Source organism: Ovis aries, chromosome 13, assembly GCF_016772045.2.
Source record: "Ovis aries strain OAR_USU_Benz2616 breed Rambouillet chromosome 13, ARS-UI_Ramb_v3.0, whole genome shotgun sequence".
Classification (NCBI taxonomy): domain Eukaryota; kingdom Metazoa; phylum Chordata; class Mammalia; order Artiodactyla; family Bovidae; genus Ovis; species Ovis aries.
The window spans coordinates 63,167,047-63,183,478 of record NC_056066.1 but is presented as its reverse complement, the minus strand read 5'-3'; the positions used below and the strand labels follow the sequence as shown (position 1 = coordinate 63,183,478).

The following is a 16,432-nucleotide window of genomic DNA, read 5'->3' as shown; positions in this document are numbered from 1 at the left end:
TCTTCTCCTGCCCTCAGTCTTTCCCAGGTTCAGGGTCTTTTCCAATGTGTCAGCTCTTCACGTCAGGTGGCCAAAGTATAGAAGCTTCAGCTTCAGTATCAATCCTTCCAGTGAATATTCAGGGTCGATCTCCTCTAGGATTGGTTTGATCTCCTTGCAGTTCAAGGGACTCTCAAGAGTCTTCTCCAACGCCACAGTTCGATAGCATTAGTTCTTCAGTGCTCAGCCTTTTTTATGTTCCAACTCTCATATCTATACATGACTACTGGAAAAACCAAAGCTTTGACCAGATGGACCTTTGTCAGCAAAGTAGTCTCTGCTTTTTAATATGCTGTCTGGGTTTGTCATAGCTTTCCTTCCAAGGAGCAAGCGTCTTTTAATTTCATGGCTGCTGTCACGATGCACGGTGATGGGACTGGATGCCATGATCTTAGTTTTATGAATGTTGAGTTGTAAGGCAGCTTTTTCACGCTTCTCTTTCACCTTCATCACTAAATATATAACTCCTAAAATTAAAAATATACAGTCTGTTCAAAGCGCCACTGTCATAGGACATTGTTTCACTGCTCCTGATAAACTACCTCAAAGACCCTCTGTCTAAAGGCCCATGTCTGCCATGCACTTCTCATCCCGTTCTGAATGCTGCTCCCCACCCACCACCACTAGCACCCTTCCCCATCCTATTTCCTCCTTGCACAACTGGCTCTGAGCAACTGTCCCCACAGAGACTTCTTGCCCCTCCTCTTTTCCTGGGAACCTTAGAGACCCAGGGCCACCTTAAGCCCTAAACCCCTGTTCTCATTGCCTCTCTGGCAAAAGTAAGCCAGGCTTCCCTTCTCCCCATCTTCTTTGAACATTCCCTTGATCCAATGGCCACAGATCCTTATCATCTCTCCTCAACGAGTTTCTCAATATAACTGTTTGTTTTTTCTTTTTTAAATTATTCAAGTAATGAATTAATACATTCACATTCATGTAATTAGCTTAAAAATATGTATTGAGGGACTTCCCTGGTGGTCCAGTGGTTGAAACTCCATGCTTCCAATGCAGGGGGCTTCGGTTCGATTCCTGGTCTAGGAACTAAGATCCCACATGCCACAAGGCCAAAAAAAAAAAAACCAAAAAAAATTAGCATTGAGGACCTATTGTAGACGAGACACTGTTCTAGATGCTAGGGACACAACCATAAACGAAAAGACCAAAATCCTTGCCTTCATGGAGTCAACAGAGAGACAGAGACATGTCTGTCTGTCTCCCAGAAAAAAAATATTTTTTTTCCTGGGATGAGGGGAAGCAACTTTAGACAGAGTGGTCAGGGAAGGCCTCCCTGGGGAGGTGAACCTGAGGAATGAGATGGAGTCAGATGGAGAAAAGGGAACAAAAAGGCAGAGCTTATTAACTTTAGCATCTTGTGCAAGTGCAAAGGCAGTGAGGCCAAAATGAAAGGAAGGCAAGGACTATAAAGGGGGAAATGAGGATGATAAATGATACATGGATACAGGAGGATGAGGTTGACTAGATGGAGAGGGTCGCTGTGAGGTTGTGGGTTTTTTTTTTTTAAGGGATACACTATAATTTATTTTTCTGGCTGTAATGCTCTCACTAATTCAATTATAAGTCAAAATGATGTGTCTTAGAATTATATTAGGTTACTTGTGAAAACTTTGCAACTGCTAAAGGCCTAACATCCAGATATATTCTCATTAAGTATAGAGGTGTGGGCTTTGTCTCTTGAGTAGAAAGAGAAAATAATTTATGATACTTTTTTTACATTGGTTACTGCTTTTACTTTACATAGTACATCACTGGTTTTGCAGAAATATAACCATGAAGAGCTCTGGTCTTCATATAGGATACTGAGCTGTTCTTCATCAAATGTCCTCCAGGAAATTCTCTAAGTCTTTTCCCCCTCCTTTTCAGTAATGATGTCTATTATTACATATTTATTCATCCCTTACTCTGGATCAGACACTGTTTCAGAGGTTTTGGGTTTTAATTCAGAGGGTATGGTGATGGATTAAATGATTCCTCTAATATAGACCTTAGATATTTCTCATGTACAGACAGTCCCTGACCTGCAGTGGTTCAGTTTATGATTTTTCAACTTTATAATGGTGTGAAAGTGATACGTATTCAGTAGAAAAGCTTTGAATTTTGATCTTTTCCCAAGCTAGCGATCTGTTACGATGCTGGGCAGCAGTAGCAAGCCACAGGTCCCAGTCAACTGTGCAATCAAAAGGCTGAACAGTCAATGTACTTACAAACATTCCATATAAGTGTTCTGAGAATGTTTAAGGTAGGCTATGCCTACCTATTCATTACGTTAGGTGTATTTTCAACTTAATGATATTTTCACCATCAGTGGGTTTATCTGGACATAACCCCATTGTAGAGCCGACCCACTGGAAAAGATCCCGATGCTGCAAACACTGAAGGCAGGAGGAGAGGGGATGACAGAAGATGAGATGGTTGGATGGCATCACCAACACAATGGACATGAGTTTGAGCAAACTCTGGGAGATGGTGAAGGACAGGAAAACCTGGTGTGCTGTAGTCCATGAGGTGGCAAAGAGTTGGACATGACAGAGTGACTTAACAACAACAACCCCACTGCAAGTCAAGGAAGGACTGTATTTTTGATACATCTAGGTGCATATACACATTTTTATCTGCTCTTCAGGCCTTTGCACATGCAGTGCTCTCTTACTAAAGTGCTATTCTCTACCCCTACCCCATCTTGTGATATTCTTCAGCCACTGGAAGTTCCCCTTTTCTGTATCTCCTCAACAGGGAGCCCTCTGAGCAGAATGCTTCATCCTTCCAGGTGGATGGAGGCAAACATCAAAGCTTGGGACAGAGGCAACCTGGGAAATGCTTGTTGACTGACTACTTGACTGATGGAACAACTGAATGAGCGTTCATGGATATAGAACCCTACTTCCAGCAGGCTCTCCAGTCAGGCTTCCCCCTGCTTCAAACTTCTCACTCACCTCCATCTCTTCTTCCACCAAAATCTATCAATCCTATGTCACCTTCCCTTAGGGCCAGCAGGTTACCACTGAACTGAATCCAGTCACAGTTCAGAGACTCCTGAGCTATGTAACATAGCTATTCCAGGGATGGAGCCAAGCAGGGAGGAGGAAGAGTTGGGGAAATGTCCAGTATTCCCTTCCACACTAAGTGCACCAGCCACCCCAGAAAAGATAACTTCTCCACAGTGAGGGGAGAAATCACGAGCAGCTTAAACCAGACTCCCAGACTTAAGGGGAAGGAACTTAGGACACACAAAGCAAAGCTTGATACTGACATCATGTTAGGTTTCCTGGTATAATTAAGAGACAGCTAAGCATGGTGGTTGTTACAGCATGAACTGCTTCCCCACCCCAATTCAAATGTTGATATCTTAATCCCTACTACATAGTCTGTTTGAAAATAGGGCTTTTGAAGAGGTAATTAAGGTTAAGTGAGAACATAACTTAGTGACTAAGCATGCACAGGTCATTTAGGTGAACCCTAATCCAATATGACTGATGTCCTTAAAAGAAGAGGAGTTTTGTGTGTCTCAGCATACAAAGACTAAGTGACAACAGTAAGAAGGCAACCATCTGTAAGTTCAGTTCAGTCGCTCAGTCCAGCTCTTTGCAGTCTCATGGATGCAGCACGCCAGGCTTCCCTGTGCATCACCAACTCCTGAAGCTTGCTCAAGCTCATGTCCATCAAGTTGGCAATGTCATCCAACTATCTCATCCTCTGTCGCTGCCTTCTTCTCCTGCCTTCAATCTTTCCCAGCATCAGGGTCTTTCCCAACGAGTTGGTTGGAAAAGATGGCCAAAGTATTGGAGTTTCAGCTTCAGCATCAGTCCTTCCAATGAATATTCAGGACTGATTTCCTTTAGGATTGACTGCTTTGATCTCCTTGAAGTCCCAGGGACTCTCAAGAGTCTTCTCCAACACCACCTTTCAAAAGCATCAATTCTTCTGTGCTCAGCTCTCTTTATAGTCCAACTCTCACATCCATACATGACTACTGGAAAAACCATAGCTATGACTAGACAGACCTTTGTCAGCAATGTAATGTCTATGCTTTTAATATGCTGTCTAGGTTGTCATAGCTTTCCTTCCAAGGAGCAATGTCTTTTAATTTCATGGCGGCAGTCACCATCTGCAGTGATTTGGGAGCCCCCAAATAAAATCTCTCACTGTTTCCATTGTTTCCCCATCTGTTTGCCATGAAGTGATGGGACTGGATGCCATGATCCCAGTCTTTTGGATGTTGCATTTTAAGCCAGGTTTTTCACTCTCCTCTTTCACTTTCATCAAGAGGCTCTTTAGTTCTTCTTCGCTTTCTGCCATAAGGATGTTGTCATCTGCATATTTGAGGTTATTGATATTTCTCCTGGCAATCTTGATTCCAGCTTGTGCTTCATCCAGCCCAGCATTTCGCATGATGTACTCTGCATAGAAGTTAAATGAGCAGGGTGAAAATATACAGCTTTGATGTACTCCTTTCCCAATTTGGAACCAGTCTGCTGTTCTGTGTCCGGTTCTAACTGTTGCTTCTTGACCTGCATACAGATTTTTCAAGAGTAAGGGGGTCTGGTATTCCCATCTCTTGAAGAATTTTCCACAGTTTGTTGTGATCCACACAGTTAAAAGCTTTGGCATAATCAATAAAGCAGAAGTAGATATTTTTTTGGAATTCCCTTGCTTTTTTGATGAACCAGTGAATGTTCGCAATTAGATTTCTGGTTCCTCTGCCTTTTCTAAAACCAGCTTGAACATCTGGAAGTGCATGGTTCACATACTGTTGAACCCTGGCTTCAACAGGAATTTTGAGCGTTACTTTGCTATCGTGTGAGATGAGTGCAATTGTGCGGTAGTTTGAACATTCTTTGGCATTGCCTTTCTTTGAGATTGGAATGAAAACTGACCTTTTCCAGTCCTGTGGCCACTGCTGAGTTTTCCAAATTTGCTGGCATACTGAATTCAGTCAAGGAAAGAGGCCTCAAAAGAAAGGAAATCTAAAGACACCTTGATCTTGGACTTGCAGCCTCCAAATTTGTGAGAAAATAAATGTCTCTTGTTGAAATCACCCAGTTCATGGTATTTTGTTAGCAAACTAATACAGCAGGTAAGATAAAAAAAATGGCGTAAGGGGCTGGATTCCAATCATTTATTAGCTAAATCATTTTAAGCAAGTTACTTTGCTTCTCTGTTTCAGTTCCAGTAATTAGATGAGAATGAATTGGTTAACAAAGCTCTTAGGAAATAACTCCTGACATACAGCAAATAACCTGTAGGTGCTCACTAAATAAATAAGTTCAATTTCACAGGGCAAAGGTGAAGACATAGACCAAATCCTGATGAACTCAGAGTTATGTACCAAGAAAATGTCACCAGGCAATGATTAAGTGTCCTCATATGGCAACTCTTTACCCCAGGCTCCCTGATGGCAGAAACTTCCTAGTCTCTGTGAGAAAGGCCTATTTGCTGAACCAGTTTGCCAATCAAATAGCATCTCCTGTTGCCAGGCCATGTGTCAGAGATCAGTGGCTGATTCTTCATGGGAGTAGCAGGTGATAATTCTAGAAGTCCTGTTTGGTTCCTTTCCAAATTTTCTATGTTTTTTTAAAAAAATTAATTATCTGCTTGCTGTAGCTATTGTCTAACTTTAAGTCTTGTGTGGAAAAGTTTTTAAAACCTGTCTGTGAATTATAATACCTGACGTCTGTGTTGATCTATTCCTCCCATATGTTGTATTTGTTTTTTCTTCATGAAGTCTTGGGTTCCTGGTTCTCTCTGACTGTGTGCTGGTGTCACCTTGAAAAATTATTTGTGGTGGTTCCCTGAAGGCAAAGATAAATGTGCCCTCTTCAGAAAGACTTCCCATTTACTTTTGTCCAAGGTTTGGGGGCATTACCAATCACTTCCAGTGATCATTAGGGGCAATCCAGTTATCACTTCAAACTGGGTTCCCAGTTCATGGCTTGAGAATTCTTGGGCTACCAGACTCTATTCCTTGGGACACAAAAGTACACATCAATGTTTTCAACTCTCTGAAGAAGGGTTTTTTAAATATTCCCTGCTCCTTTTCTTTCAACTGTTCTGCTCAGGGACTTCTCTGGGGTTCTGGCGGCTAAGACTCTGCACCCCTCTTGTAGGGGGACCAGCCTTTGGGGAACTAGTTCCCACACGCCACAACTAAAGAGTTTGCGTGCTGCAACTGTTAAAGATCCTGCAAGTCACTAAAAGATTCCACATGCTGCAATGAAGACTGACGATCCTGTGTGCTGCAAGTAAGCCTGGCACAGCCAAAATAAAGGAAAATAATTCATATTAAAAATTAAACCTGTTCTGCTCAGTATCAAGGGAACCTTTTCTTAACTCCCTTTGGGTCAGTGGTGTAGGATGTGCAGCAGGTTCCTATCACATTAAACACAAGGGTGAAACCCTTAAGCCTAATGTGAGGAGATTCTTCTGTTAGGCTCCCCATTTTGGATAGGCCCTGGACTTTTACTTCTGTCCCTCTTGCCCTATGTGGCTAGAGAACTGAAATCCACAGGTTCAACACTGGCAAAACCCCTCAAGTCATAATAGCTTTGGTGCTCCAGTATCCCAATCTTCCTGTTAAATATCTGGTTACCAGCTTTCACCTAATAATTGGCCTAGGAGTTCCCCCAGGATTTTAAGATTTGGTGTTTCTCAGAGCATATTTGTTAATATTTTATCCAATGTTGCTATTTTCAGAGGGAAAATTAATTGAATAAATTAGCCCACCATCCCCCCGTCATCCGAAAAGAAACTCCAGTCATAGTGATAAAATATGCATACATGCATGCTCAGTCATGTCTGACTCTTTGCATCCCTGTGTGCTGTAGCCTGCCAGGCTCCTCTGTCCATGGGATTTTTCCAGCAAGATTACTGGAATGGGTTGCCATTCCCTGATCGAACCTGCATTGCCTGTGTCTCCTGCTCTACAGGCGGATTCTTTATTGCTGACCCACAGGAGAAACCCCAATGGTAAAATAGGGCCGGCATAGTTCCTTCTCACTCACCTCTGACATCGTCTTCTGACACTGACCTAGGCAATAACGTCACAGATAAATACTAGGTGGTCCATATACCAGGGGGAAACCCTCACAAGTCACAGCTACTACTCCGTGTGTAACTGCTATCCAATGACATCTCTACACAGTGAGTTCAGTTCAGTTCAGTCGCTCAATCGTGTCCGACTCTTTGCGACCCCATGAACTGCAGCACACCAGGCCTCCCTGTCCATCACCAACTCACTCCCGGAGTTCACTCAGATTCATGCCCATCGAGTCAGTGATGCCGGCCAGCCATCTCATCCTCTGTCGTCCCCTTCTTCTTCTGCCCTCAATCCCTCCCAGCATCAGGGTCTTTTCCAGTGAGTCAGCTCTTTGCATGAGGTGGCCAAAGTACTGGAGTTTCAGCTTTAGCATCAGTCCTTCCAAAGAATTCCCAGGGCTGATCTCCTTCAGAATGGATTGGTTGGATCTCCTTGCAGTCCAAGGGACTCTCAAGAGTCTTCTCCAACACCACACTTCAAAAGCATCAATTCTTCGGCGCTCAGCCTTCTTCACAGTCCAACTCTCACATCCATACATGACTACTGGAAAAATCATAGCCTTGACTAGATGGACCTTAGTTGGCAAAGTAATGTCTCTGCTTTTGAATATGCTGTCTAGGTTGGTCATAACTTTTCTTCCAAGGAGTAAGCGCTTTTAATTTCATGGCTGCAGTCACCATCTGCAGTGATTTTGGAGCCCCCAAAACTAAAGTCTGACACTGTTTCTACTGTTTCCCCATCTGTTTCCCGTGAAGTGATGGGACCAGATGCCATGATCTTCGTTTCCTGAATGTTGAGCTTTAAGCCAACTTTTTCACTCTCCTCTTTCACTTTCATCAAGAGGCTTTTTAGTTCCTCTTCACTTTCTGCCATAAGGGTGGTGTCATCTGCATATCTGACGTTATTGATACTTCTCCCAGCAATCTTGATTCCAGCTTGTGTTTCTTCCAGTCCAGCGTTTCTCATGATGTACTCTGCATAGAAGTTAGATAAGCAGGGTGACAATATACAGCTTTGATGTACTCCTTTCCCAATTTGGAACCAGTCTGTTGTTCCATGTCCAGCTCTAACTGTTGCTTCCTGGCCTGCATACAGATTTCTCAAGAGGCAGGTCAGGTGGTCTGGTATTCCCATCTCTTTCAGAATTGTCCACAGTTTATTGTGATCCACACAGTCAAAGGCTTTGGCATAGTCAATAAAGCAGAAATCGATGTTTTTCTGGAACTCTCTTGCTTTTCCACGATCCAGCGGATGTTGGTAATTTGATCTCTGGTTCCTATGCCTTTTCTAAAACCAGCTTGAACATCTGGAAGTGCATGGTTCACATACTGTTGAACCCTGGCTTCAACAGGAATTTTGAGCGTTACTTTGCTATCGTGTGAGATGAGTGCAATTGTGCGGTAGTTTGAACATTCTTTGGCATTGCCTTTCTTTGGGATTGGAATGAAAACTGACCTTTTCCAGTCCTGTGGCCACTGCTGAGTTTTCCAAATTTGCTGGCATACTGAATTCAGTCAAGGAAAGAGGCCTCAAAGAAAGGAAATCTAAAGACACCTTGATCTTGGACTTGCAGCCTCCAAATTTGTGAGAAAATAAATGTCTCTTGTTGAAATCACCCAGTTCATGGTATTTTGTTAGCAAACTAATACAGCAGGTAAGATAAAAAAAATGGCGTAAGGGGCTGGATTCCAATCATTTATTAGCTAAATCATTTTAAGCAAGTTACTTTGCTTCTCTGTTTCAGTTCCAGTAATTAGATGAGAATGAATTGGTTAACAAAGCTCTTAGGAAATAACTCCTGACATACAGCAAATAACCTGTAGGTGCTCACTAAATAAATAAGTTCAATTTCACAGGGCAAAGGTGAAGACATAGACCAAATCCTGATGAACTCAGAGTTATGTACCAAGAAAATGTCACCAGGCAATGATTAAGTGTCCTCATATGGCAACTCTTTACCCCAGGCTCCCTGATGGCAGAAACTTCCTAGTCTCTGTGAGAAAGGCCTATTTGCTGAACCAGTTTGCCAATCAAATAGCATCTCCTGTTGCCAGGCCATGTGTCAGAGATCAGTGGCTGATTCTTCATGGGAGTAGCAGGTGATAATTCTAGAAGTCCTGTTTGGTTCCTTTCCAAATTTTCTATGCTTTTTAAAAAAAAATTAATTATCTGCTTGCTGTAGCTATTGTCTAACTTTAAGTCTTGTGTGGAAAAGTTTTTAAAACCTGTCTGTGAATTATAATACCTGACGTCTGTGTTGATCTATTCCTCCCATATGTTGTATTTGTTTTTTCTTCATGAAGTCTTGGGTTCCTGGTTCTCTCTGACTGTGTGCTGGTGTCACCTTGAAAAATTATTTGTGGTGGTTCCCTGAAGGCAAAGATAAATGTGCCCTCTTCAGAAAGACTTCCCATTTACTTTTGTCCAAGGTTTGGGGGCATTACCAATCACTTCCAGTGATCATTAGGGGCAATCCAGTTATCACTTCAAACTGGGTTCCCAGTTCATGGCTTGAGAATTCTTGGGCTACCAGACTCTATTCCTTGGGACACAAAAGTACACATCAATGTTTTCAACTCTCTGAAGAAGGGTTTTTTAAATATTCCCTGCTCCTTTTCTTTCAACTGTTCTGCTCAGGGACTTCTCTGGGGTTCTGGCGGCTAAGACTCTGCACCCCTCTTGTAGGGGGACCAGTCTTTGGGGAACTAGTTCCCACACGCCACAACTAAAGAGTTTGCGTGCTGCAACTGTTAAAGATCCTGCAAGTCACTAAAAGATTCCACATGCTGCAATGAAGACTGGCGATCCTGTGTGCTGCAAGTGAGCCTGGCACAGCCAAAATAAATGAGAATAATTAATATTAAAAATTAAACCTGTTCTGCTCAGTATCAAGGGAACCTTTTCTTAACTCCCTTTGGGTCAGTGGTGTAGGATGTGCAGCAGGTTCCTATCACATTAAACACAAGGGTGAAACCCTTAAGCCTAATGTGAGGAGATTCTTCTGTTAGGCTCCCCATTTTGGATAGGCCCTGGACTTTTACTTCTGTCCCTCTTGCCCTATGTGGCTAGAGAACTGAAATCCACAGGTTCAACACTGGCAAAACCCCTCAAGTCATAATAGCTTTGGTGCTCCAGTATTCCAGTCTTCCTGTTAAATATCTGGTTACCAGCTTTCACCTAATAATTGGCCTAGGAGTTCCCCCAGGATTTTAAGATTTGGTGTTTCTCAGAGCATATTTGTTAATATTTTATCCAATGTTGCTATTTTCAGAGGGAAAATTAATTGAATAAATTAGCCCACCATCCCCCCGTCATCCGAAAAGAAACTCCAGTCGTAGTGATAAAATATGCATACATGCATGCTCAGTCATGTCTGACTCTTTGCATCCCTGTGTGCTGTAGCCTGCCAGGCTCCTCCGTCCATGGGATTTTTCCAGCAAGATTACTGGAATGGGTTGCCATTCCCTGATCGAACCTGCATTGCCTGTGTCTCCTGCTCTACAGGCGGATTCTTTATTGCTGACCCACAGGAGAAACCCCAATGGTAAAATAGGGCCGGCATAGTTCCTTCTCACTCACCTCTGACATCGTCTTCTGACACTGACCTAGGCAATAACGTCACAGATAAATACTAGGTGGTCCATATACCAGGGGGAAACCCTCACAAGTCACAGCTACTACTCCGTGTGTAACTGCTATCCAATGACATCTCTACACAGTGAGTTCAGTTCAGTTCAGTCGCTCAATCGTGTCCGACTCTTTGCGACCCCATGAACTGCAGCACACCAGGCCTCCCTGTCCATCACCACCTCACTCCCGGAGTTCACTCAGATTCATGCCCATCGAGTCAGTGATGCCGTCCAGCCATCTCATCCTCTGTCGTCCCCTTCTTCTTCTGCCCTCAATCCCTCCCAGCATCAGGGTCTTTTCCAGTGAGTCAGCTCTTTGCATGAGGTGGCCAAAGTACTGGAGTTTCAGCTTTAGCATCAGTCCTTCCAAAGAATTCCCAGGGCTGATCTCCTTCAGATGGATTGGTTGGATCTCCTTGCAGTCCAAGGGACTCTCAAGAGTCTTCTCCAACACCACACTTCAAAAGCATCAATTCTTCGGCGCTCAGCCTTCTTCACAGTCCAACTCTCACATCCATACATGACTACTGGAAAAATCATAGCCTTGACTAGATGGACCTTAGTTGGCAAAGTAATGTCTCTGCTTTTGAATATGCTGTCTAGGTTGGTCATAACTTTTCTTCCAAGGAGTAAGCGTCTTTTAATTTCATGGCTGCAGTCACCATCTGCAGTGATTTTGGAGCCCCCAAAACTAAAGTCTGACACTGTTTCTACTGTTTCCCCATCTGTTTCCCGTGAAGTGATGGGACCAGATGCCATGATCTTCGTTTCCTGAATGTTGAGCTTTAAGCCAACTTTTTCACTCTCCTCTTTCACTTTCATCAAGAGGCTTTTAGTTCCTCTTCACTTTCTGCCATAAGGGTGGTGTCATCTGCATATCTGACGTTATTGATACTTCTCCCAGCAATCTTGATTCCAGCTTGTGTTTCTTCCAGTCCAGCGTTTCTCATGATGTACTCTGCATAGAAGTTAAATAAGCAGGGTGACAATATACAGCCTTGACGTTCTCCTTTCCCTATTTGGAACCAGTCTGTTGTTCCATGTCCAGCTCTAACTGTTGCTTCCTGGCCTGCATACAGATTTCTCAAGAGGCAGGTCAGGTGGTCTGGTATTCCCATCTCTTTCAGAATTGTCCACAGTTTATTGTGATCCACACAGTCAAAGGCTTTGGCATAGTCAATAAAGCAGAAATCGATGTTTTTCTGGAACTCTCTTGCTTTTCCACGATCCAGCGGATGTTGGTAATTTGATCTCTGGTTCCTATGCCTTTTCTAAAACCAGCTTGAACATCAGGGAGTTCACGGTTCACGTATTGCTGAAGCCTGGCTTGGAGAATTTTGAGCGTTACTTTGCTATCGTGTGAGATGAGTGCAATTGTGCGGTAGTTTGAGCATTCTTTGGCATTGCCTTTCTTTGGGATTGGAATGAAAACTGACCTTTTCCAGTCCTGTGGCCACTGCTGAGTTTTCCAAATTTGCTGGCATATTGAGTGCAGCACCTTCACATCATCATCTTTCAGGATTTGAAATAGCTCAAATGGAATTCCATCACCTCCACTAGCTTTGTTCGTAGTGATGCTTTCTAAGGCCCACTTGACTTCCCATTGCAGGATGTCTGGCTCTAGATGAGTGCTCACACCATCGTGATTATCCACACAGTGACATCATACACAAATGTCACCCTCAGTGTTCTGAGATATCTAGGAAGACCTCTGAAGAGATCGCATTTGAGCTGAAGCCTGAACGTTGAGAAGGAGTTAGCTATGGGAAGAACTTGGGGTGATGCATAGGAAACAGGGAGATTAAGAAAGGCAAAAGCGCTCAGGCAGGAGTGTTAAGGTCAAGGAACAGCAAGGCGGCTAGTTTCGCTGAAGAGAAGTGCCTGAGAGGGACAAAGGGAGAGTGGAGGTGTACGATTAGAGAGGAAAACAGGGGCCAGATCATACAGTCTTCTGCGGACCATGAGAAAATGTTTGGTTTTTAAGAACATATGGAAACCAAAAAGGTGAAGGTGCCAAGTGGTTTCTGGTCTGAGAAGATCGGTAGTCCATGTTTACCAACCAGAATCGTCCTGTGTAGAGTTAAGGCCTGGCTCCTCCCTGTGTCACCATCCCCAGGGCGGCTCCTCTTTCAAAAAACTTCCACCCTCACAGGTGACACACCTCTTCTAAGTCCCAGGGAAATTGCTTTCTGATTGGACAAATCCAGGAATACGTTTCTAACCTTTTTGTGGTCGAATTGGACGGAGCCCATTGTAATTGGCTACGAGCTTTCCCTCTCTTCCAATCAGACCGCTCTTCGGGAGAGTGCTTGCGTCCCATTCCGCTGGTGAGTTAAGTGAGCTCTGTGATCGGCCCTGCTCGTATGAGTGACAGCAGACACATCCTATGGGCTCAAAAACGCGGCTGCAATGTCCGGCACCATCCGGCGGCTCCAGCCCTACTTGTTCAGTTCAGTTCAGTCCGTCCGTCATGTCCGTCAGGACCTGAGTCCTGCTCCGTGCCCACCACCCCCAGCGACGCCTGCATTATGGCCGCCCCACCGCAGCTGAGGACTCTGCTCTTTGCGGTCAACGCACTATTGCGCAAGCGCCGCTACCACGCAGCACTGGCCCTGCTTAAGGGCTTCCGGAACGGGGCAGTGTGAGTGGGGTCTTCGGGCTGGGCAGGGGCTGAAGGATCGGTCTGGTGGGGTTGGAGAAGCGGGCTCTGCTACCGGCGCCGCTGCGCTGTGCGCCCTTGAGTAGTCCTAGTGTGTCTCTAGGTCTTGGTGTCCACTGTCGGCGCAGTGGGCGCTGGATTTTGGGTTCCGTGCGCCTTCTGAGCCGGGGCTCTAACTACGCTGTTTCTAGGTACTACGTGCTTTGCAGCCTGGCCCTATTGCCTTGACTATTTCCCATGCCAGACCGTGTATCCCTTCATTTGGGTCCAGTTTTCCCCCTCCCGCTGCTGTGTGCCCTTGGGCCTGTCTGGCTTCCGCGGCTCCATCTGCACAGTGGTAAACTGGACTCTGCCTTCTAGCAAGCCTGCGGCTCTGCCTCTCTATGCTCCCCCCATTAAGCTGCCCTGGGCTTTCTTTCATCCCGCTTCTCTTCCTTTTGTAAGATTCTACTGGTAAGTCCTTTTCTGATAAGCCGCAGGTGTGACCATTGTAACTGAAGCTGCAAGTATTTGCCAAGCAAACTGATTACAATTTGGCCATCAAACCTGCAGAAGAGGAGGTCATTTCCTCTGGCTGGCATCAGGAGGGGAACTCAGTTTCCTTTAAACTTTATGCATAAATGCTATCATTTATTGAGAGCCTACAGTGCCAGAACTGGGGAAGCATCAAAAAACAAAGGGAACAAAAATCTGCACGTTCTTGGAGTTGACATTTTAGTGGTAGCATGACATGGTGGTGTGGATGTGATCGCCTCAGTTTGAGTACTGGTGCCCCTTACCTGCATGATCTTGTACAACTCATTTAGGCTCTCTAAGCCTCAATTTTTATAAAATGGGGCTGATAATAGTACTTATATTGAAAGATTGTTGCTGAGCTGTGAAAGATGCCAGGATTCTTGGCCTCCGGAGGAGAGGAATTCAATCCCGGGCCAGTGACAGGCTTGATCACTCAAGCTTTTGTGTAATAAAGTTTTATTAAAGTATAAAAGAATTAGAGAAAGCTTCTGACATAGACATCAGCAGAAAGAGTGCCCGCCTGCTAGTCTTGTTCGATGTTATGTAGCTACTAGCAGTCTGCTAATTAGAGAAAGGAAATGTCTCAAAACTCAGAGACTGGCACCAGGCCCCTCACCCACAACATGCATTTTGAGATAACATTGGCACAAGGTGAGTTGTCCCGGGCCATAAAATGATTGACATGAATCTTGAAAGGGAGGTTTCTAACCAAATACAGTCTCATTAACATAGCTTAAGAGAACATTTGCGTGAGTAAAACATACTGGTTTGTCAAGTCGGTTCCATCTGAGACTCAGAACCTAGGAAGAGAGCTTCTGCTGCTGCTAAGTCACTTCAGTAGCTCCCCCATTCCTGGGATTCTCCAGGCAAGAACACTGGAGTGGGTTGCCATTTCCTTCTCCAAGGCATGAAAGTGAAAAGTGAAAGTGAAGTCACTCAGTCATCTCCGACTCTTAGCGATCCCATGGATTGTAGCCTACCAGGCTCCTCTCTGTCCCTGGGATTCTCCAGGCAAGAACACTGGAGTGGGTTGCTATTTCTTTCTAGGAGAGAGTCCAGGGTAAATACATAGTTCATTAATATAGCTTAAGACAAACATTTCCATAAGAAAAACCGGATTGGTTAGATCAAGGTTTGAGAAAAGTTAAGTTCTGGTGGAACCAGGTGTTGTCATGGCAACACAGAATTTTAAAAGAAACCTCTTTTTAAATTTGTATAGAGAAGGGGAAAAAAATCTAACACTTGTTGTTTCCTCCTGCCGCATAAGAGGGAGAAGGCCATGGCACCCCACTCCGGTACTCTTGCCTGGAAAATCCCATGGATGGAAAAGCCTGGTAGGCTACAATCCATGGGGTCTCGAAGAGTCACGGACATGACTGAGCGACCTCACTTTCACTTTTCACTTTCATGCATTGGAGAAGGCAATGGCAACCCACTCCAGTGTTCTTGCCTGGAGAATCCCAGGGACGGCGGAGCCTGGTGGGCTGTCTATGGGGTCGCACAGAGTCGGATAGGACTGAAGTGACTTAGCAGCAGCAGCCGCTTAAGAGAGAGATAAAAAATGTCTGACACTTGTAAGTCTGTTTCCTCCATTTGGAGACCCCTGGCCTTCCTGCCTGTTACCCTCTCAATATCTTACTGTCAGGCTTTCCTGGTGGCCCAGAAGGTAAAGAATCTGCCTGCAATGCAGGAGACCCAGGTGCGATCCCTGGGTTGGGAATATCCCCTGGAGAAGGAAATGGCAACACACTTCATTATTGTTGCCTGGATAATACCATGGACAGAGGACAGACTGAACAACGAACACTTTGACTTTCATCATACTGTCGAGAGGATTGAGTCAATATGTGTGACATGCTCAGCATAGCGCCTGATATGTATATAACTGTTGGGTGCTGTAATCATTGTTATAGTGGCATGGATGTCTGCCTGGCTCCCTCCTTCACCTTCAGGCTTCTGATTGTCACCTCAATGAGGCTATCTCTGAACTTCCACCTCCTTTCCTACTGACTTTTCCTCCGCAGTCCTTATCACCACCTGACACTTAAGTATTCACTTACGCATTTTCTGCTCTGTCTCTCACTAGAAAACGAGCTTCACGGGGACAGAAATTTTTATCTGTTTTGTTCCTTAGTATAAGTAGGCTTTTAAATATTAACTGAATGAATAAGTGTATAAAGGAGGAATTGCCATCGTACACATTTTCTGGATGAGAAGACTGGGGCTCAGAGAGGAAAATTCATAGCTCAGTGGTAACAAATCCACCTGCCAATGCAGCAGACACAGGTTCGATTCCTGGTCCGGGAAGATCCCACATGTTGAGGTATAACTAAGCCCTTGAGCCGCAACCATTGAGCCTGTGCCCTACAGCCAGGAAATGTAACTACTGAGCCCACATGCCCCAGAGCCCATGCTCTGCAACAGGAGAAGCCGCTGCAATGAGAAGCCCACGCAGCAACAAAGACTCAGGACAGCCAAAAATAAATTAAAAAAAAATTTTTTTTAAAGAACAAAAATGTAGGTGTATAAAATTTTTTT

The 16,432-nt window shown here is 44.4% G+C and overlaps 1 protein-coding gene across 2 annotated transcripts in view; it reads left to right on the top strand.

Annotated features, from left to right (window-relative positions):
* The first annotated feature begins 13,053 nt into the window (after positions 1 to 13,053).
* PXMP4 (peroxisomal membrane protein 4) overlaps positions 13,054 to 16,432 on the top strand; it is a 31,808-nt gene continuing 28,429 nt past the window's right edge. For both annotated transcript variants that reach the window (XR_006055770.1, XM_004014501.5), the window contains exon 1: positions 13,054 to 13,360. Coding sequence is in view for 1 of the 2 variants with exons in the window: in XM_004014501.5 (XP_004014550.2) it covers positions 13,083 to 13,360 (278 nt within the window). In the remaining variant the exon portion in view is untranslated. The remainder of the gene's footprint in view (positions 13,361 to 16,432) is intronic.